Source organism: Equus caballus, chromosome 20 (assembly GCF_041296265.1).
Source record: "Equus caballus isolate H_3958 breed thoroughbred chromosome 20, TB-T2T, whole genome shotgun sequence".
Lineage (NCBI taxonomy): Eukaryota > Metazoa > Chordata > Mammalia > Perissodactyla > Equidae > Equus > Equus caballus.
The window spans coordinates 32,871,212-32,892,002 of record NC_091703.1 but is presented as its reverse complement, the minus strand read 5'-3'; the positions used below and the strand labels follow the sequence as shown (position 1 = coordinate 32,892,002).

General features: G+C 49.5%; 2 protein-coding genes across 53 annotated transcripts; both read left to right on the top strand.

The window, feature by feature from the left end:
- The first annotated feature begins 1,257 nt into the window (after window positions 1–1,257).
- Window positions 1,258–14,719, top strand: MDC1 (mediator of DNA damage checkpoint 1). Of its 50 annotated transcripts, none has more exons than XM_005603685.4 (17): window positions 1,313–1,334; window positions 3,807–3,945; window positions 4,501–4,881; window positions 4,967–5,042; window positions 5,336–6,795; window positions 6,932–6,982; window positions 7,317–7,382; window positions 7,535–7,624; window positions 7,738–7,824; window positions 7,994–8,791; window positions 8,897–8,940; window positions 9,432–11,738; window positions 11,820–11,933; window positions 12,065–12,247; window positions 12,471–12,596; window positions 12,707–12,817; window positions 13,961–14,719. In XM_005603685.4, the coding sequence occupies exons 1-17, from the start codon at window positions 1,332–1,334 to the stop codon at window positions 14,126–14,128; spliced, it is 6,204 nt and encodes a 2,067-aa protein (XP_005603742.2). In that variant the 5' UTR covers window positions 1,313–1,331; the 3' UTR covers window positions 14,129–14,719. The 50 variants fall into 50 exon arrangements, with proteins under 50 accessions (XP_070101221.1, XP_070101233.1, XP_014590115.2 ...); XM_014734633.3 differs by having other exon boundaries at window positions 7,532–7,624; window positions 7,994–8,215; XM_005603681.4 differs by having other exon boundaries at window positions 7,532–7,624.
- Window positions 14,720–17,427: 2,708 nt separating this feature from the next.
- NRM (nurim) lies at window positions 17,428–20,587 on the top strand. Of its 3 annotated transcripts, none has more exons than XM_001491340.6 (4): window positions 17,446–17,736; window positions 18,313–18,509; window positions 19,139–19,315; window positions 19,674–20,587. In XM_001491340.6, exons 1-4 carry the CDS (start codon window positions 17,604–17,606, stop codon window positions 19,953–19,955), a joined length of 789 nt encoding a protein of 262 aa, XP_001491390.1. In that variant the 5' UTR covers window positions 17,446–17,603; the 3' UTR covers window positions 19,956–20,587. The 3 variants fall into 3 exon arrangements, with proteins under 3 accessions (XP_070101257.1, XP_001491390.1, XP_005603736.1); XM_005603679.4 differs by having other exon boundaries at window positions 17,604–17,736; window positions 19,121–19,315; XM_070245156.1 differs by lacking the exon at window positions 18,313–18,509 and having other exon boundaries at window positions 17,428–17,736.
- Window positions 20,588–20,791: the final 204 nt, after the last annotated feature.

Below are 20,791 nucleotides of genomic sequence, written 5' to 3'. Positions count from 1 at the left end.
ACTATTCCTGCTATTCCCTTGGGAGTTTTCTAATGATAATGTTTAGGAAGAGAAACAAAATTGCAACAAGGGCTTGTCAGGATAGAGATGTAATTGTCTAGAGCTTACGTTCAAAGAATAAGTTGAATGGTTTAGAGAAGCTAATATCTGGGATCTGTGAAGCCAGAAGTTTCCTTCCGTGTAGGGGATCTGGACCTTAGAGCAGCATTGAAGACACTGGGGTCTTGTCTAACAAAAGTGTGGGGTGGGGTGTCTGATAGAATTTCAGTGTCTGTCCACTCTTTTTCAATTCGCTAATTTTACTGACCAGGTGGCTTGCCATTGCAAGCTCTCAAAAACCCCAGAATTTAAAAAAAAGGGGGTAGAGAGAGGGGTTGATGGGAGAAAATTGGATGGGCTCAAGTCAAAGTGGCATGTTTCTTCTCAGGGATTAATTCATTTGTTAGATACTAAGTGTCCACCAAACCAGGAGCTAGGGATACAAAAATGATCAAAAATTAGCTCCCTGGACTCCAGGATCCTGCAGTTTCGTGGGAAGCGTATAAACCATGGAGTGTGGTAAGCATAATAGAGGACATGTGCTATCAAGGTCATCACTGATAATTCACATTGTATTCAACACACATTTCTCAGTCACCTAAATGAATGTCAAGTTGTGTAGGACCCCTCTACCCACTTAAAATAGAATGTTTCATGTTTTAAGGCATGATCACAATGAAAGTAGTTACTTTGTGGCAGTGAAGACAGTTCAGAATTTAAAATCAGAGGACGTTTCAATTTGTCTCTACCTTATACTAACTGTAGGAACCTAGGCAAGTCACTCAACTTCCCTCTGTAAAATCTACTTCTGCCTATTTGATCGCGGTGGTCAGGATGAAGTGAGATAACGAATGCAAAAGGAATTCCTAAATTATACATATGTCATGTTGTTACCATCCTCTTAGTGTGAGATGATGAAATAAATGATTGTATCATCCTTCTTCAGCCCTCGAAAGACCTCGGTCAGCCTTTAAGATGGTTAGCAAAACAGTGCTCTCTGTTCGCCTAGGATCTTTGCTTTAGGAAAATGACCTCAAAATGTCTATCAGGGATGTATTCTCAGAGGGAAAGTGACATGACTTCTACTAAACAAACCAAATCAAAAAGAAATGAACTTTCATTGCAATGAGTAGTCCTCAAGCGCCACGCCTACGGGCAGTTCTCCAAACTGCAGCCTCCGGCCACGACTGCAACCCGCAACCCATTTTTATTTCTCATGAGTCAGCGGACACCATGTCTGGGAGGACTGAGGAAGGGCGCTCTGGCCGCACCAGACGCATCGGGCGACGACTATGGTAAGCCCCTCTATCTGCCTCCGGCAGCCAGACTCTGTGGTCGCGGTTTGGAAATCTGCGCGGGAAGTGGGCCTTGGGTGGTGAAGTCGTAGTGGGTTGTCCCTTGGAGCTGCCCAATCGGGGTGCGCGATTCTTGTGCGCGCAGGACGGCCTCTGATTGCCGCCTCACACAACGGATCTCAGGCCCCTCAGAGAAGCCGCCCCTTTGAGCTGTGAGGGGGCGGGGCGGGGGCGGGGCGGGGGCGGGGCTACGGCGGTGCCTCCGCATTGGAGACCTGATCAATCGGCGTGCCGCAAGACTGTGAAAGACAGCGGCGGGAGCCAATCAGAGAATCGGCTCCCTCCCGGCGCAAGCACTCGCGCCACCGGCCCGCGGCCGTTACTGGTGGCGCGCGCGGGGCCTCAAAGTAGGTGAGTTCTGGGGGACCTCGCCCACAGTTCCCCGGGTGCCATCTTGGTTCTCCCGGAGGACGGGAGGGGCGTGCCGGGGGTGCGACTGGGCGGAGGAGATTTGGAAGTTAGCTTCTAGGATTGTAGTGTTCGTCTTTACTTGATGCCCCTCCCCGAGTTTAGGTATGAAGACACAGGGAGACGTTGGGCCCGGAGGGAACCCACTGGGATGGGGATCAAAGATGGTGGCCATTGGATTAGAGCCAAGGGTCGTGGGCACCCGCTGAGTTCGCCAATCTTGAGGACGGAGTTAGTACTGTCTCCAAGGAGGCGTCCTACTTTCCTTTCCTGTCAACAGTTTCCCTCTAGGTTGCCATCTTTCTAAGTGAATTCCATCCGTGCTATTTTGAGTTTTCGTCTTTCTTCTTTCATCAGGAGAGTAGGGTTAATTTTATGTTTGGTTCATAAATGTATCCTGAATACTTCGAACGGCACTAGGTGCGCAAGGACTACTGCTGAGTGAATATGATGGACCCTAGGGGAAAAGACAGTTCTGCTGGCCCAGTTCTCGAGGGGGTGTGTGACGGCAGAAAGGGAAAGTAATGGTTACCATCTGGTGAGAAGTGTGAGGATAATTTTAAGTCCTTTCACCGCTGTGGAACAGGTAGGAACACCAGAAAGCAGGGAAGACTCCAGGAAAGGCTTTGCTAAGGAAACGACATTAAAACTGAATGATAAAAGATAGGTAGGAGTTGGACCAGAAAACTAGGAGCAAAGGGCCAAGGCGCAGGTTAAGGCATGCAGATGTGGGGGACAATAGGAACAGTGTTCAGAGAGTGGGGAGAAGATTCATGTGGTTGAACCATAGGCTTGGGAGTGAGGCACACATTGCAGGACATGAGGTTCAGATCATACAGGGTCTTGCTAAGGAGTTTAGATTTTATTTTATCCTGTGGGCATGGAAAACCATCAGAGATATGAAACAGAGGAGAGACATCTGGGTGACCTTGGGCAAATTCCTTAACCCATCTATGTTACAGTTTCTTTATCTGAGAAATAGAAGATAATGATAATACTTACTTGACAGGATTCTTGTGATGATTCAATGAGTCAGTTAATATAAAGTAACTAGAACAATGCTTGACACATAGCAAGCGTCTGTATATGTCCACTGTTATGATTCTTTGCAATTTAGTCTGATCACACTGAGATGATCTGGTAAAGGGTAAAAAGCATGCGCTTTGCAGCCACAAGTACCATTATTCTTGTCCCTTCCACTTATCTGTTATGTTATCTGGAGGAAATTATTTAATATTTTTAGTCTTCGTTTCCTAAATGCCTGCCTCATGTGGTTACTATGCCTGACACATAACACAATGCCCAACATATAGTTGATGCTTGGCAAACGTTAGCTCCTTTTAAAATGGTGTTTTTCAAACTGTGAGTTGCAACCCAATAGTGAATAGTAAAATAAATTTAGTAGGTTGCAAATCAGCCTTTAAAAAATAGAGAGAGGGGGCCAACCCGGTGGCATAGTGGATAGGTTCCCATGCTCAGCCTCCACAGCCCGGGGTTCACAGGTTGAGATCCTGGGCGCAGACACTCCACTGCTCATCAGGCCATGCTGTCGCGTCCCATATACAAAAAATAGGAGGATTGGCACAGATGTTAGCTCAGGGACAATCTTCCTCAAAAAAAAAAAAAAGAGGCAACAGATGTTAGCTCAAGGATAGTCTTCACCCCCCCCCCCCCAAAAAAAATAGAGAATAGAAAAAAGTAGAGCAAAAACTATCAGTGTGTTGTATATAGTAAGGCTAGGCATTTTTTCTCAAAACTTTTGTCTATATAAATAAGCCCATGTGTTTGTATGTATTTGTGTACTTGGGACATAATAATATTTATTTCTTATTCTGTGTCATGGTCAAAAATATTCTTTAAATGCTTCAGAAGGATAACAGAATGATCGGTGGAAAGAGAAGCATGAACCTCGGAAACTATCCAGGTTTACCCCGGTTATCACTCTTTTCTCTGAGGCTGTGTGTGTGAACCAATGATAGAGATGATGATGTGTTTCCTTCCCAGATGATGGAGGACACCCAGGCTATTAACTGGGAGGTTGAAGAAGAGGAGGAGACAGAGAGACCCAGTGAATCCTTGGGGTGTAGCTTGGCGCCCGTAGGGCGACTGCGTATCTTCAGTAGTGCCCATGGACCAGAAAAAGGTCAGGGGGTATTGGGTGCTAAAGTACTGATATAGACCTCTTATTTTTGTAGAAAGTAGTGGGAGGGTTGCAAGAAGCTTGTATAGGTTTTAAAGAGATCTGAAAAACTTTCTTTACTGGGAATGGAGAAGAGGGGGCTGATTGAGGTGATTGCTCCAGGCAAGTGCCCTGGACTCACTGGGGGTGGTTTTACTTTACTAGGAGATGAAGAAATTCAAATAAAAATCCAATGTGGTCTCAGAATGGGTGGTAGTGATGGTTGCACAACAATGTGAACGTACTTAATGCCACTGAACTGTACACTTAAAAATGGTTAAAATGGTAAATCTTTTGTACATTTTACCACAATAGAAAAAAACCTAGCGTGAATGGATGGGGTATTGACTATGAATAATGCATTACATGTATTCTTCAATACCTAGATGTCCTGGGGCCTATTATTTGTCTAATGCCTATGGGGACCTTGCGTGAGTAGTGAGGTACTTAACAGGAACGTTTTCCTAATAGCAGGCCAAGACTCTGGCCTGGGAACCTATCTGCCTCTCTGATTCTTAGATTTCCCACTCTACCTCGGGAAGAATGTGGTAGGCCGAATGCCTGATTGCTCTGTGGCCCTGCCCTTTCCATCCATCTCCAAACAACATGCAGTGATTGAAATCCTGGCCTGGGGCAAGGCACCTATCCTCCGGGATTCTGGGAGCCTCAATGGGACTCAAATCCTGAGGCCTCCTAAGGTCCTGAGCCCTGGGGTGAGTCATCGTCTGAGAGACCAGGAGTTAATTCTCTTTGCTGACTTGCTCTGCCAGTACCATCGCCTGGATGCCCCCCTGCCCTTTGTCTCTCGGGGCCCTCTAACTGTAGAGGAGACACCCAAGGTACAGGGAGGAACTCATCCCCGGGGGCTCCTGTTGGCTGAGGACTCAGAGGAGGAAGTAGGTAAGTGTGTATATTGGGAGGGTGGGTGAGGAGACAGGGATGGGGAGTGTAAAACTGTCAACTTATTCCTGTCTACTCTTGACAGATCCTCTTTCTGAAAGGCATGTGGTGAAAGAACCAAGGACCACATCTTCTTCTTTGGCAACAGTAGTTCCAGAGAGGTGAGTACCGAAGGGCCAGACATCTGAGTCTTCAGAAGGAGGAGGAACCAGGGGCTGGACGATTCATCTCTAAGAGATAATTATCATGAAAGTGATAGCTGGGGAACTACACATACTGTTTTACTCTGGTGAATTTTTATTGAGCACCTTTGATGTGCCAAGTGGAGAATTCATTGCTGGAGATAGAAAAACAAATACTACCTCGTGTCTGCCCTCAAGGAGTTCACAGTTGAGTGGGGTATCCCTTCTTGGGAAATAGATTCTAGACTCTTTCTGTTCTCTTCCCTTCACAGTGATGAAGAGGGGCCTTCCCCTGCCCCAGGTGGCCCTGGGCCACCTTTTGCCTTCAACTTGGACAGTGACACAGATGAGGAAGAAAGTCAGCAACCAGCAACAGGGGAGGCCTTCTCAGCTGCCATGACAGATGCCACTGTAGAGACAGAACCGCCTAAAGCCATCACAACTGAAATCCAGCTTGAAAAGGATCAGTGTTCAGTGGAGGAAAGGGACAATGCCACAAAAGTCAAGAGGGATGCAAGGAATGAAGTGGTTCCAGTTGGAGTGATTCTGGAGAGGACCCAACCTGCTGAGGAGGACAGTGACACAGATGTGGATGATGAGAGCAGGCCTCCAGGAAGGCCAGCCGAAGTCCATTTGGAAAGTGCCCAGCCTTCTGGCTTCATGGACAGTGATACTGATGTGGAAGAAGAGGGGATCCCCACGACCCCAGCTGTAGTTCCTATGAAGAAGAGGCAAGTCTTCCATGGAGATGATGCAAAGAGTCCTGGGGCACCTGGCTTGGCGAATCTGCAGGAGAGCCCAGCTGGTAGTGATACAGATGTGGAGGAGGGCGAGGCCCTACTAACGGTCCCTCTGGAGAGAAGCCAAGCCTCCATGGTGATCGATAGCAATACAGATGATGAGGAAGAAGTCTCAGCAGCACTCACTTTGGCACGTCTGAAAGAGAGCCGAACCCTTACCTGGCACAGAGATACAGATGTGGAAGAGGACAAGGCCCAACCTGTGGTCCTTCTGGAGCAAAGCCAAACCTCCGCCAGGAGAGACAGTGACACAGATGTGGAGGAGGAGGGGCCCCCAGTGGAAAAGAGAGGCACTGTCCCCAAGGATTGCACAGACAAAGCACATTCAGAAAAGAGCCAGCCTCCTCTTGGGGACAGTGATATAGAGATGGAGGAAGATAAGAGCTCACCTGCAGTCCACCTGGAGAGAAGTGAAGCCTCTGCCACAGTGGACGTCAACACACAAGTGAAGGAGGAAGTCCTACCAGGGCCAGCTGTTACACCTCTGGAGAAGCATCAGGTGCCTGTGGCGTGGACAAATCAAACAGATGTGGAAGCAGACAGGGGCCCAGCAAAGCTGCCTATGGTGTGTCTAGAGGAAGCCCAGCCTCCTCCAGTTGGGGACTGTGAGATCACATCCTTAAATGCCTCAGCAGTGACAGATGTAAGAAAGAGCCAGTTTCCCACAGGAGGGGATGCTGGGACGGAATGGGCTGTGGCTGTTCTTGAGCAGGAGAGAGCTCCTGAGGCGGGGGCCCAGGGTGGGTCACCTGTGGCACTAGTGGAGCAGGGCCTTCTCCCTGTCTCAAGGGAAAACCTAACAGATCTGGTGGTGGACACAGGCACTCCAGGGGAACCCACCCAGCCACGGAGAGAGGGAGCCCAGACCCCCAAAGAAGGGAAGAGAGAACCACGTATGGATGGGACCAAGGACTCTGCAGATGCCCGTGATGGTAAGTGCTGGCCTTCCTTCCTCCCTTGACCTTTAAGAGAAAGAATATTTATAGAGTGGCTTAGTCCATTCAAACTGCTATAACAAAGTACTATAGCCCGCGTGCCTTATAAACAATAGAAATTTATTTCTCATAGTTCTAAAGGCTGAGAAGTCCACGATCAAGGTGCCAGCGTATTCAGTGTCTGGTGAGGGCCCTCTTCCTTGTTCATAGGCAGCCGTCTTCTCACTGTATCCTCACATGGCAGAAGGGCACAAAAGAACTCTCTGGGGTCTCTTTTATAAGAGCACTAATCCCATTCATGAGGGCTCCCCCTTCATGACCTAATCACCTCCCAAAGACCCCACCTCCTAATACCATCACATTGGGGATTAGGTTTCAACATAAGAATTTTGGGGGGACACAAACATTCAGTGCATTGCATAGGGGTTGGAGTTGGGGAGAGAATAGTAGAGAAAAAGTAAGGAGTTAAGGGTCAGATATGACTTTTTATTATCTATCCTATATTCCTCCCTGACTAGATTCTGAAGATCTAGACCTACAGGCTACCCAGTGCTTTGTGGAGAAAGAGGGTCAGAGCCTGGAAGGTGAGGACACTTGGGTCTGATGGGAGCTGGGAGATAAGACTGGTGGTCTTTGAAAGGCATGAAAGCTGGCATGGGCAGGGCAGGAGACCGGGAATGGGAGCCTGGAGTTCTGTGGAGGAGCTGTGCTTAGGCCATCTTTTCCTGTGCAGCAGTCCAGAGCACGGAGGATGAACCTACCCAGGCCTTCCTGTTAAGTCCACCCCAAGAGCCTGGCCCTTCCCGTTGCAGCTTCCAGGCCGAAGGTATAGGAAACTCACCCCTCCTCTATGCCCTGATTGGGCATCCTTGTTTTCTCCCTCTACACGTTTCTTTCATATTCTTTGACTCTTTTGCTGATGTTTCTCCATCTCATCAGAAAAAAATGCCATATTAAGTCAGACCTATGGAGCAACTAGTCTAGCATCGTTTTTAAAGAGGCTACCGAGAGAGCTTTTATATGAAGGTATTGTCCTACTTTTTGAGACAAACATTACATGTTATGACTATCCTCCTTTTTCCAGCTTTCCTTTAATAATCCATTTAGATTTATTATTCATGGATTTATCTTAATCCTTTCTCAACCTGTTACCTTTTCGGTCTTCATCCCTCTCTCTGTCTAACTCTGCTTCCAGGTGCCCTGGATGAGCTGTGGGAGGTCTTGGCTACACAGCCATACTGTCCAAGAGAATCTGAGGCCTCTGAGACCCAGCCCATTGCCGCCCACCTTGAGGCCCATGGATCTTGCCCCTCACCACCTAGGGCAACACCAGGAGAACAACATCCAGAGAGCCCAGTTCATGCAGAGCCACTGGGGATTCAAGGAAGAGGGATGCAGACTGTGGAGAAAGACATGGGTACACCAGGAGAAACAGCAGACAGGGTGAACCCTGAGAGAGGACCATTGGAGAGGGCAACCAAGAAACCGCCACCAGAAGGAGAGAGAAAAGATGTGATGGGAGAGGAAGAATTAACTTGGGGGCTACGGGACAGTCAACAAAAACAGGTGTTAGCTAGAGACACTCAGAGACAAGAGTCTGACAAAAAGGTGACAAGTGCAAGTCCCGAAAGTGGTATGGAGAGTTTGAAGGTAGAAATTGAGACAGCCAGGGAAATACAAGAGAAAGAGAGAGAAAAGCAGACTCTTGCAAGAGAAATATTTGAAAGAGAAGCAGAGAAATTAGTACCAGGGAGAGTGTGTGAGGTAGGTGGGTTAGAGGTCAAGGTATCCAAAGTGATACAGGAGAGAGGCCCTGAGGCAGGGGAGCCAGAGAGAGGGACCCAGGACCAGGAAGGGCAGGCCTCCAGTCCAACACCAGAGCCTCGGGTGGGGGCTGGGGGCCTTCAGGCACTCGCTTCAGCTGTGGTAGCTTCTGGGAGCCAATCAGGTGGAGGAAGGGGCGTCCCAGTGAGTCCCAGGAGGCAGGAGAGAGGTAAGTGAAGGCAGAGGGGAACCTAGGGTGGTACATAGCCCCCATCACCCCCTAAGTAACTGACTGCTTAGACCTCAGCCACATTTGTCTTTGCTTTCTGTCTAGACCACTTGAATTGCAAGATGCCACCTGCTGAGAAGGCTTCTAGGGTGAGACATGCTTTCTCCACCTCTCCAAACTCCACGAAGATCACATCCCCTCCACTGCCCTTCCCCTGACCTTGCTTTAGTCTACGCCTTTCCCCATCTCACTTTTCTCCCATTCTCACCGCTCCTCAGATGGCTTCTATCCCTTTACCCCTGGCACCTGTTGTTTTCCATATCTGTTTCCCAAGTTCTGTCTCCCTCTACCTGACTCAGAAAGAAAGTCCCTTTCTTTATATCTCTTCCCCCTTTCCCCCAACCATCCTCTTCATTACCATCATCCATATATGGAGAACACCATACTGGCGTTATGGGGAGAGGTCCCTGGGAAAGAGGACTACTTCCTCCCCAGGGAGTTCCCCGTCTAATGGAAGGGGGTCACAGATAGAAATGCCAGTGAGCGCACCCTAAACGCAAACAAGTATCAAGAACAGGATCCAAGTCCTTTCTCTCTTCTCTCTGCCTCTTCCTGCCTCACTTCTTGTGTTTCTCCCCAGGGTGATCAGGAATCCCCAGAGGCGTGTCTGCCTCCTGCAGTGACTGAAGCCTCAGCCCCACTCCAAAACCCCCTCATGTCTCAGAGCCAAAAACATCCTACACCTCAGCCTCTGCCTTCCTTAGAGCTGCCCATTCCCAGGGCCAGGCAAAATGGGAGTCAGGGAGCCCCAGAGATTCCTCCCTCAGAGCTGGAGCCTCTGCATCCAAAACCCAAAGTCAGGCCCCGGGGGTCCTCCAGGATGTTACCCTCTCCAGTGTCTTCTATAGCCCCTGAGTCCCACCCTACCACCCCCACAGACCAGCCTGTCAGCCCTGAGCCCACATCTCGGGCCACTCGGAGCAGAACATACAGGTCTTCTGAAATGACCCCTGCACCAGTTGTCCCCACAGCACCTGAGCTGCAATCTTCCACCTCCAAAGACCAGCCTGTCACCGCTAAGCTCACATCTCGGGCCACTCGGGGAAGGACACATAGGTCCTCTGTCAAGTCCCCTGAACCAGTTGTCCCCACAGCCCCTGAGCTCCAGCCTTCCACCTCTAAAGACCAGCCTGTCACTCCTGAGCCCACATCTCGGGGCAGGACACATAGATCTTCTGTCAAGGCCCCTGAGCAAGTTGTCCCTACAGCTCCTGAGCTGCAACCTTCCACCTCCAAAGACCAGTCTGTCATCCCCACACCCACATCCCGGGCCACTCGGGGCAGGACACATAGGTCCTCTGTCAAGACCCCTGAACCAGTTGTCCCCACAGCCCCTGAGTTCCAGCCTCCTACCCCCACAGACCAACCTGTCACTCTTGAGCTCATATCTCGGGCCACTCGGGGCAGAACACACAGAGCCTCTGTGAAGACTCCTGAACCAGTTGTCCCCACAGCTCCTGAGCTGCAGCCTCCCACCTCCAAAGACCAGTCTGGCATCTTAACACCCACATCTCGGGCCACTCGGGGCAGAACACATAGGTTCTCTGTCAAGTCCCCTGAACCAATTGTCCCCATAGCCCCTGAGCTTCAGCCTTCTACCCCCACAGACCAATCTGTCGCTAGTGAGCCCACATCTGGCACCACTCAGGGCAGGACACATAGGTCTTCTGTCAAGACCCCTGAACTAGTTGTACCCACAGGTCCTGAGTTCCAGCCTTCCACTTCCATAAACCAACTTGTCACCCCCAAACCCACATCTCAGCCAAGGACACATAGGTCTTCTGTCAAGACCCCCGAACCAATTGTTCCCACAACCTCAGAGCTCCAGCCTTCCACCCCCACAGACCAACCTGTCACCCCCAAACCCACATCCCGGGCCACTCGGGGCAGAAAACATAGGTCTGTCAACACCTCTGAACCGATTGTCCCCACAGCCCCTGAGCTCCAGCCTTCCACCCCCACAGACAAACCTGTCACCCGCAAGCCCACATCTCGGGCCACTCGGGGCAGAACACATAGGTCTTCTGTCAAGACACCCGAACCAATTGTCCCCACAGCCCCTGAGCTCCAGCCTTCTACCCCCACAGACAAACCTGTCACCTGCAAACCCACATCTCGGGCCACTCGGGGCAGAAAACATAGGTCTTCTGTCAAGACCCCCAAACCAATTGTCCCCACAGCCTCACAGCTCCAGCCTTCCACCCCGACAGACCAATCTGTTACCCCTGAGTCCACAACTCAGGACATTCGGGGCAGAAAACATAGGTCCTCTGTCAAGACTCCCCAACCAATGGAACCCACAGCCCCTGGCCATGAACCTCCCAGCCATACAGACCAGCCTGTCACCCCTGAAGCCATAGCTCCGGCTAGTCAGAGCAGGACACTAAGGACTTCTATAATAAGTGCTGTGCCAGTTCCTACCACCCCTGAATTCCGGTCTCCTGTCCCCACAGACCAGCCTATTCCCCCTGAGACCATCCCTCAAGCCAATTGCAGCAGGAGGCCAAGGGCCACTAGGAAGCAGGGGTCCCCCACAGCTCCCATTGTCCATGAACCCTGCTCTGCACCCCCTGAACCTAACTCGAGGAACCAAAGACGAAGAGCAGTGAGAGCAGCTGAGTCCCTTACAACCATTCCTGAGCCTGCCTTTGCCCAGCTTCCTGAGGCGCCCACTCATGCTCCCCACATCGAAAAGGTAGAGGCAGCAGGTACATCTGGGTTCACCCCAGAGCCCCAGCGTAAGGCCTCTCAAAGCCACAAGAGGCCTTTAGCTACCCTGGATTTACCCCCACTTCAAAAACGGCTCCAAAGAGGGAAAGTCTCCCAGAAGACAGCGTTCCTCCAGGAAGAGGAAGATGATCCCACAGAGAGACCAGGGAAGAAAGAGGTGAGGAGAGGGCTGGGACCACAAAGCTAGCAAAGGGCTTAGGGGCTCAGAAACTCCTACCAAGATCTTTCTCAATCCCAGGTTGTAGTGATGCCAGGACCAGGCAAGAGAAAGAGAGACCAAGCAGAAGAAGAGGGAATACTGAGCCGCAGCCTCCGAAGAACCAAACCTAATCAAGAGTCCACAGCCCCCAAAGTAGGAGAGAAAGGGCATGAGGCTTTCAAGGGAGACAGATTTGGGAGGATGGGAGGAGATGAAGGGGATTTTGGAGATGGGCACTGATGGCATGGGTTGCTGTGACCAGCTCCGGCTAACCCCCTCCACAGGTGCTCTTCACAGGAGTGGTGGATGTTCGAGGAGAGCGGGCAGTACTGGCCCTGGGGGGAAGTCTGGCCAGCTCAGTGGCAGAGGCTTCCCACCTGGTGACTGATCGAATCCGCCGGACGGTCAAGTTCCTGTGTGCCCTGGGGCGGGGGATCCCCATCCTCTCCCTGGACTGGCTGCACCAGGTGAGAGATCAGGAGATGATGATGGACCAATAGTGATCGTGACTGGAGAAGACTGCTCACATACGCTCTGGAAAGTGGTGGGAGGAAAAGGGGGTACAGGAAACAAGGGAAGTTGGTGAGGCAGAAAGCTTCATTCAAAACATTTTGTGAGCTCCATACAAATACTAGAACAGCTGGGTGAGAGGCTGGGCTGAGGTTTGATGCTGATTGCTACCATCCTTAGTCCCGCAAAGCTGGTTGCTTCTTGCCACCGGATGAATACGTGGTGACCGATCCTGAGCAGGAAGAGAACTTTGGCTTCAGCCTTCGGGATGCTCTGAGCCGAGCTCGGGAGCGAAGGCTGCTGGAGGTGAGAGGCTATCTTCTGCCCCATACTTCAGCCCTCCCTCCAGAGGTTTCCCAGTGGTCCATGGCCTCTCAGTGCATACATCTACTGCTCCACCATTTTCTTCCTCTTAGGGCTATGAGATTCATGTGACCCCTGGAGTCCAGCCACCTCCACTTCAGATGGGAGAGATCATCAGCTGCTGTGGAGGCACTGTCCTACCCAGCATGCCCCGGTCCTATAAGGTATGGGTGGTATGTTCTGGATCTGGGGAGGTGGCCAGAATGGGAAAAGGTTGGAGGACAAAATGGAGGTACAGATGGGAACACAGAGTACTGTGAAGGTAGAGGGAAGACCTATGGTACAGAAAGGGGCTGGAATGAGGGAAGAGGTCTGATGATACCAAATGGACTTATTTTTATTTTGTATTTAAGAAATTTTCAAATATACACAAAAGGAGCAAGAATAATGCAGTGAACCTGCATATACCTATCCCTCAGATTCAGCAGATTAATTTAGATTTTGCTACATTTGCTCTATCTCTTTTTTTCCTTTGCTGAGGTATTTTAAAGGAAAACTGCAAACATCATATTATTTCCTCCTACATACTTAAAGTATACATCTCTAGGAAATATGTACATTTTCTTACATAATCACAATGCTGTTATTGATGCATAATAAAATTAACAATAGTTTCTTGGTCATTTTCTCATATGCCATGAATCAAATTTCTCCACTTGTCTGAAAATGTTTTTTTACAGTTCAAAGCAGGTCCATGTATTACCACAATTGTTCTATCTCTTAATTCTCCTTTACTCCAGAGTATCCCCCCACCCATCCAGCCTTTTTTCTGCCATTGACTTTCCCCAGAAAGTAGGTCAGTTGTCCTTTACTTATTTTTATTTTTTGCTGAGGAAGGTTCACCCTGAGCTAACATCTGCTGCCAATTTTTGGTCTTTTTATATGTGAGCTGCCACCACAGCATGGCCACTGACAGATGAGTAGTATAGGTACACGCCCAGGGACCAATCTGGGCTGCCAAAGCAGAGCGCGCACAACTTAACCACTAGGCCATTGGGGCTGGCCCTTAGTTGTCCTTTAGAATGTTCTGCAGTCTGGATTTTTCTACTTGCTCCCTTGTTGTATGCTTTATCTTATTCTTTTATTTTCTATATTTCCTGTAAATTGTAGTTAATTTTAAAGGCTTGAATAAATTCAGGTTCAGCTTTTCTGGCAAGAGTACTTCATTGACAGTGCAGTGTCCTCCATCTGGCTTCATATCAGGAGGTACTATTTTAGGGATGCTAAGACTGATTCATGGGTCTTGACCCTATTTCTAGGATTCTTTTTCACCCCTGACTTTCTGTCTTTGCTCTGTCTTTCCCCAGCCTCAGAGAGTTGTGATCACATGCTCCCAGGACTTCCCCCGATGCGCCATTCCATCTCGGGTCGGGCTGCCCATCCTCTCACCTGAGTTCCTGCTGACAGGAGTGCTGAAGCAGGAAGCCAAGCCAGAGGCCTTCGTCCTCTCCGCTTTGGAAATGTCATCCACCTGAAACCCCACCCTATTTGCTCCCAGACCAATAAATAAAGTGTTAGAAGATATATGGAAGAAAGAATTTAGGGCTTTAGAAAGGATTGGGATGTATTGATCTGATTTGTCTTGGAATATGGGTGGAGCTGAAAAGACTTATGGGTAAACAGAACAATAGAGAGCTTGGGAGCCACAGATTTTCTTAAATGGCCATTTAAAATTGGCTAATCCCATGCTCAGACATCTTGAGCAGCTCTAATCTTTAGTTAGACTGATGTACATATTGCTCCGTGGCATACAGTGTCCTGCCTCCCCTTTGGAAGCCATCTCTTTGTCTTTTCTTACTGGGATTCCTACTCATCCTCCAAAAGATTGTGGAAACAATTCTAGTGTCAATAACTTGAAGGGATGCTCGGAGTGAGTGAATTTGAGAGTGCAGTTACAGAATGCTGCTAAAATATCTTCCCCTCCTCTGGCTCCATTTTGTTAGAAGTGTCCTTTAGCTTTGACTTTGAGCAAATCTCTGCACTTTTCTGGCCTGCTTTTCCAGTCTTTATAAAATTAGAGTTTAGGCTTATCCTCTGTGATAAATAAATATTCACTCTGTGCCTTATGGTGTAGTGTAGGTTTTTTTTAATGTAACATTTCTTAAATTTAAATTTTAAAAGTTGGTTGATTACAAGGATGTGGAGAAATTGGAACCTTTATACATTGCTGGTGGGAATGTAAAATGGTTCAGCCACTGTGGTAAATAGTTTGACAGTTTCTCAAAAAGTAAAACATAGAATTACCAAGTGATCCAGCAATTCCACTCATAGGTATACATCCAAAACAATGAAAACAGTTGTTCAGACAAATATTTGTACAAGAATGTTCATATCAGCACTTTTCACAAGAACCAAAAGATGGAATAACACAAATGTTCATCAGTGGATGAATGGATAAACAAATCGTGACATATCCATACAATGGAATATTCAGCCATAAAAGGGGATGAAGTAGGATGAACCTCAAAAGCACGCTAAGTGAAAGAAGCCAGACACAAAAAGTCACATTGCATGATTCCATTTATAAGAAATACCTAGAATAGGTAAATCCATAGAAACAGAGTAGATTGGTAGTTGCCGGGGCTGGGGGGAGGGGAAAATAGGAATGACTACTTAATGTGTACAGGGTTTATTTTGGGGTGATGAAAATGCTTTGAAACTAGAGATTGTGGTTGCACACATCATAAATGTACTGAATGCCACTGGACTGTTCTCTTTAAAATAGTTAATTTTGTGTTATGTGAACTCCAATAAAAAAGATGATTGATTAGTTTTGTGCACTTTTCTGCAAGTAAGTTATGCTGAAGTTTGGAAAACTTTAGTGTAGTAGAAATAGCATGAGCTTTGCCAAACACTATGCTGACTTTTAAATATACCTAAAATCTCATAATACATATTAAGCAGAGCCATTGTGGGTGATCACATGGTAGGACCCAAAGAAATAGTCCTCTCGCACAACTCAAAGCCTTGTACCATGTGAAAGTGTCCATGTCCTTGAGGTGCACGTGATTCCTTACAGTACCTGCTGTCTCTGTAGCCTCTTTAGCACTCACATGCACTCCCACTTCGTGACTGGTACCATTTCAGCACCCTAATTTAAACTTCTAGAGAATAGAGATCTTTTCTTTTTTTTGTTTTTGAAGATTTTATTTTTTTTCCTTTTTCTCCCCAAAGCCCCCAGGTACATAGTTGTATATTCTTCGTTGTGGGTCCACCTAGTTGTGGCATATGGGACGCTGCCTCAGCATGGTTTGATGAGCAGTGCCATGTCCACGCCCAGGATTCGAACCAACAAAACAGTGGGCCGCCTGCAGCGGAGCGCGCGAACTTAACCACTCGGCCACAGGGCCAGCCCCAAGAATAGAGATCTTTTCTTACACTTCCAACGAATCCCACAGCTTATGGCACATTGTGCAATAAATGTCTCAGTCAGGGTCCTAGCAGGAAATGGTGGCACAGTCAAATTAGGATAATTGGGGGAGAGTTTAATAAGGTGAAAATTACAAAGAAGTAGGTAGAGCGTAGAGAAGTCACAAAGAGTATTGCGGTACCCCAGGACCCACAGCTCTGTTGTGACCACCTCTAAGCCCAAAAGCTTGAGAAGAGGGAGCAGTTATGTAGAGAGGGCTTTCTCAAGAAAAGCTGTGACCTTCATTGATGTAGCCCATTCAGGACAACTTCCTGAAGCAGAAGCGGGCTGGAGAATGAATCTGGAGGGAAAACATAAGATGCCTGGTACAGTATACAATAGCGTTGATTCAGAGGAGGGTGGGAGTACTGAGCTTCACGGAGGGAGAAGGAATGCAGAGCCTGTGGGATGCCACTTGGCAATTTTCTCCTGCCTGAGCCCACAGGACTAGCAGTTTCCCTTAATTCTCATCTTAGGAAATTTTCTTTATTTCTTTGGGCCTATGTTTCTTCTATCCATAAGTTGAGGGAATTAGCTTATTGATCTCTAAGGTCTCTACCATGGTCACAGCTACTGTGACTAGGTTCTTAGCTACGTCATCTTTAATTTTGATGGAGAAAAACCTTACTTTTACTTTGCATTTTAGATATGAATGTTAGTCCATAGGTATGATAAACAGGCCTGTAGGGAGAATACGTTAAAACAAAAGATCTTAGTGGTTTCTGACTAGTAAATAGAGTCAAACTAATGAAGTTGCAGAGTAGTCATAGATAATTATCACAAGGGTGGATAAAATTAACCTACTGCAAAATTTACAACTGTAATAAAGTTTTCTAGCACAAATATTTCAACATTTTTACTCTCATGGTTACAAATCAACAGCGTTAAGCATTATTAGAACAAACGTTTCAGTATTACAACAGAGAAGTTCTCTGCCCTTCTTAGCAACAACTCAACTTTATAAGTTACAGAATAAGCATTAATTTATTTTGTGGCAAAACAGTCACTAACTCTTTTTCAATTTAACAAGATGTACTAGGTGATTCAGGGCGTTGGCTTCTCAGCTGAGTCAACAGGCTTCCGTTCTCTCATCGTTCGTTATTAAAGTGTTAACCGAGGCTTTGTAACCTCTGACTCTGGTTATGTTTTCTAGCCAAGGCTGTTAAAGAAAAGTGGGATCCTAAAGCTCTGTTCCCACAAGAATCCTGCAACAGAAGAACTGTCTTCATTTTAGATGGGAAAACTAGCTGAGCTGCGATTCGACCCACGTGAGTGGCAGCAGAGTCGCTGCCCTTTTCACCTCTCACTCGGAATTCTAATATTCCCTCTGTGACGCGCGGACTGCAGGTTTCAGAGGCCGCGTGCATGGAGCCTGCTGTCTGGTGGGAGAAACCGCGCTCGGCGGCCGGAAGCCGGGGCATCTCCGCGCGGGAGCCTCGCCCTCCTGGGCAGGATCCCAGGCAGGAGGCGGAGCCGGGGGCGGGGCCTGCAGCCGCGGGAATCCCGGGCCCGCCCCTTGCCCCACCCCTCGGTTTCTCGCCATGGCCCCAGCACTGCTCCTGGTCCCCGCTGCCCTCGCCTCCTTCATCCTGGCCTTTGGCACCGGAGTGGAGTTCGTGCGCTTTACCTCCCTTCGGCCGCTTCTTGGAGGGATCCCAGAGTCTGGTGGTCCGGGTGAGCGGGAGGGGTCGAGGGTGAGCTCCAGGGTAGGGAGGTGGGGCCGGAGGAGAGGGGAGCGGGGCGGGGCTTGGAGACAAATGACAGGGGAACTCCTGAGAGGGAACTAGAACCTTGGAAGCCGCCGAGAAGCTGCAGGGGAGACCGGAGGGCTAATTTAGGAGCTCAGGGATTAGCGGTTTGGAGAGGCGGGAGAGTGAGGATTGAGGGGGAGGGAAAGTGCGATAAGCAGAGTATTCTAAGGAAAGTGCTTTGTAGAGAAGAGTATGGAGGGGAGAGTGTTAAAAAGAGGGAGCATTTGGAGAACCGAAATACGAGGGGCAATCCAATGGTAACCTCTCCAGCCATGACTTTGTGAGTACCCAACATGAATCGTCTTCCCCAGCTCTGAAGAAGGGCTGAGGAAGGGGGAAGAAACAGGGAATGGAAAAGCGAGGTGGGCAAAGCCTGGAGAGGAAGCATTAAGGCTCTTGAAAGCATTAAAGGGCATGGCCTGCAGCCCCAAGAGATGAAGGTAGGGAGTGTTTCCCATTATCTTCCTGAACTTTTGTCCTTTTCTCCAACTCCCTCTAGAAGCCCGCCAAGGATGGCTGGCTGCCTTGCAGGACCACAGCATCCTTGCCTCCCTGGCTTGGGATCTGGGGCTCCTGCTACTGTTTGTGGGGCAGCACAGCCTCATGGCAACTGAGACAGTGAAGGCATGGATGTCCCGGTACTTTGGGGTCCTTCAGAGGTCACTGTACGTGGCATGCACTGCCCTGGCCTTGCAGGTATGAGGCTCTGGCAGCTGAGTCCCCAAGGGAAACAGAGTATGTGGGAAGGATGCCCTAGGTTGGAGGGGCAAGGATCTTAGGCTTCTGATAAAATGTGGGTTTAGGAGGAGAACTGAAGGAAGGTGTTAGGACTCTAATCTCAGCTTCCATTCCTCCACGGCACACATTCTACTTTTTATCAAGAAGGGTGTACTGCTTGTCATTCCCCAAGCACGATATGAGCATTCTCACCTTTGCAACTTTGTTCATGTTGTCCTTCTAGGGATCCCCTAGTTAATTCCCCTTCAGTCCTGCCCTTTCTTCAAAACCACTTCCCTAGATCTCAAGAGAAGGCTTCCCAGTTAGTACTCATCTGCTTTCTCACTGGGTGCTTGGCATAGGCTACCTTGTGTACCTATCTGGTCACCCCCTTACTGTTCTGTAAATCATCAGGGTAGAGACAGGTCATCCTTACATCCTTAGAACCCCACCCAGCACCCTCCACATGGTAGATATTTGTTGGTGATGCTCACGGTAGAGGTGCAGAGAGCTGCAGGCCAGCCTGGGGTGGGGGTGGAGGGCAGCCTCTGGGTCTAGGTCTCTCAAGGGTGGGCTGCTGGGATACCCAGCCCCTCATCCTTCCCCAGCTGGTGATGCGGTACTGGGAGCCCGTACCTAGAGGCCCTGTGTTGTGGGAAGCTCGGGCTGAGCCATGGGCCACCTGGGTGCCCCTCCTCTGCTTTGTGCTCCACGTCATTTCCTGGCTCCTCATCTTCAGCATCCTTCTCGTCTTTGACTACGCGGAGCTCATGGGCCTCAAACAGGTGAGGCTCCCAGATCCCTACCTGAGACTTCTAATCCTTTCTAGAACGCCTCTTTCTCTTCCAAGGATTTCTCTCCTCCTCCTTGCATGCTCTTCCACCTTCCTCCTGCTTTCTACTCCCTCACTTCCCTTTCTTGTAAGATGGTCTCCCCTCAGCCCTCCCTCAAAGGCCAAAAATTATGAGCCTCCTAGGCTTGGGGAAGATTCATGAATCAGAGACAAGGGTCAGAGGCCCAAGTCTCAGAAGGGTGGTTCCTGGGCCGGAGTTATAGAAGGAAGGTGCCTGGAAGGGGAGAAAAGAGGCAGCTAAATTGCAAAAAGGGCTTGACTCCATTTCTAAGCTGTTCTCCCTCTCCTAGGTGTACTACCATGTGCTGGGGCTGGGTGAGCCTCTGGCCCTGAAGTCTCCCCGGGCCCTGAGACTCTTCTCCCACCTGCGCCACCCAGTGTGCGTGGAGCTGCTGACAGTGCTGTGGGTGGTCCCCACCCTGGGCACTGACCGCCTCCTCCTTGCTCTCCTCCTTACCCTCTACTTGGGCCTGGCTCATGGACTTGACCAGCAAGACCTTCGCTACCTCCGGGCCCAGCTGCAAAGAAAACTCCACTTGCTCTCCCGGCCCCAGGATGGGGAGGCTGAATGAGGAGCTAACCCTGGTTCCAAACCCTATACTTCCTCTCCCCCTCGAATTCCAAATCCCTTAACATCCAGGCCCTGGCTGCTTCACACCAGAGGCCCAAATCCATGAACTGAAGGGGCTGTCCCTCTGATTGAGACTTGGCTCCCTGAGTCCAGCTCCATACCCTAAATTCTGAATTTCAGCCACTGGCCTCCAACGTCCACTTCTCACCAGCCAGGAAGAGGGGGTGGGGAACTTACCTGTCTCCTCAGTTTATGGCTTGATGACCCTTCCCCCCCCTCCCCGCACCCGACAACCTCCTCACAAGGAGAAGGGTCTGGCCTGACCACTCCCCTGACACTTACTCACCTGCCTCTGTACCTCAGGGATCCCCTTCTCCACATCTCGCTTCCCCTCCTAGGAGGTGGACCAGGGTCTGCAAGTTTGATGGTAGTGGCTGCCCCTTCAGGCTCCATGCCTTGCTGCTCAGTGCAGCCCCACTGGCTGGCCTCTCCACCTCCTTAGGCCCCGCCCCTGCGCTCCATTCTCAACCTAATTGAGGATGCTGCCCCTCTTAATTCGGGTGTCTAAGGACTCCCTGTTCTCCCGAGGAACATGCGCTGCAGGAAAATAAAATCGAGCCTGGTTTTTCGACATATGGCATGCAGTCTCTCAGTGTCTCTCAGGCTTCAGGGCTGGGTTTGGGAAGGAAGGCGAGCCAGAGCCTGGGCGCCGAACTTGAGTCTGGGCAGACACCGCGCCCTCTGGCGACGGCTGGGCGGCGACCACTCCCCTTGGACCCACCCCCACTTTCCCGGAGCGGCCGAGTCCTCCTTCCTCCCAATCTTCCAATTTCCCTG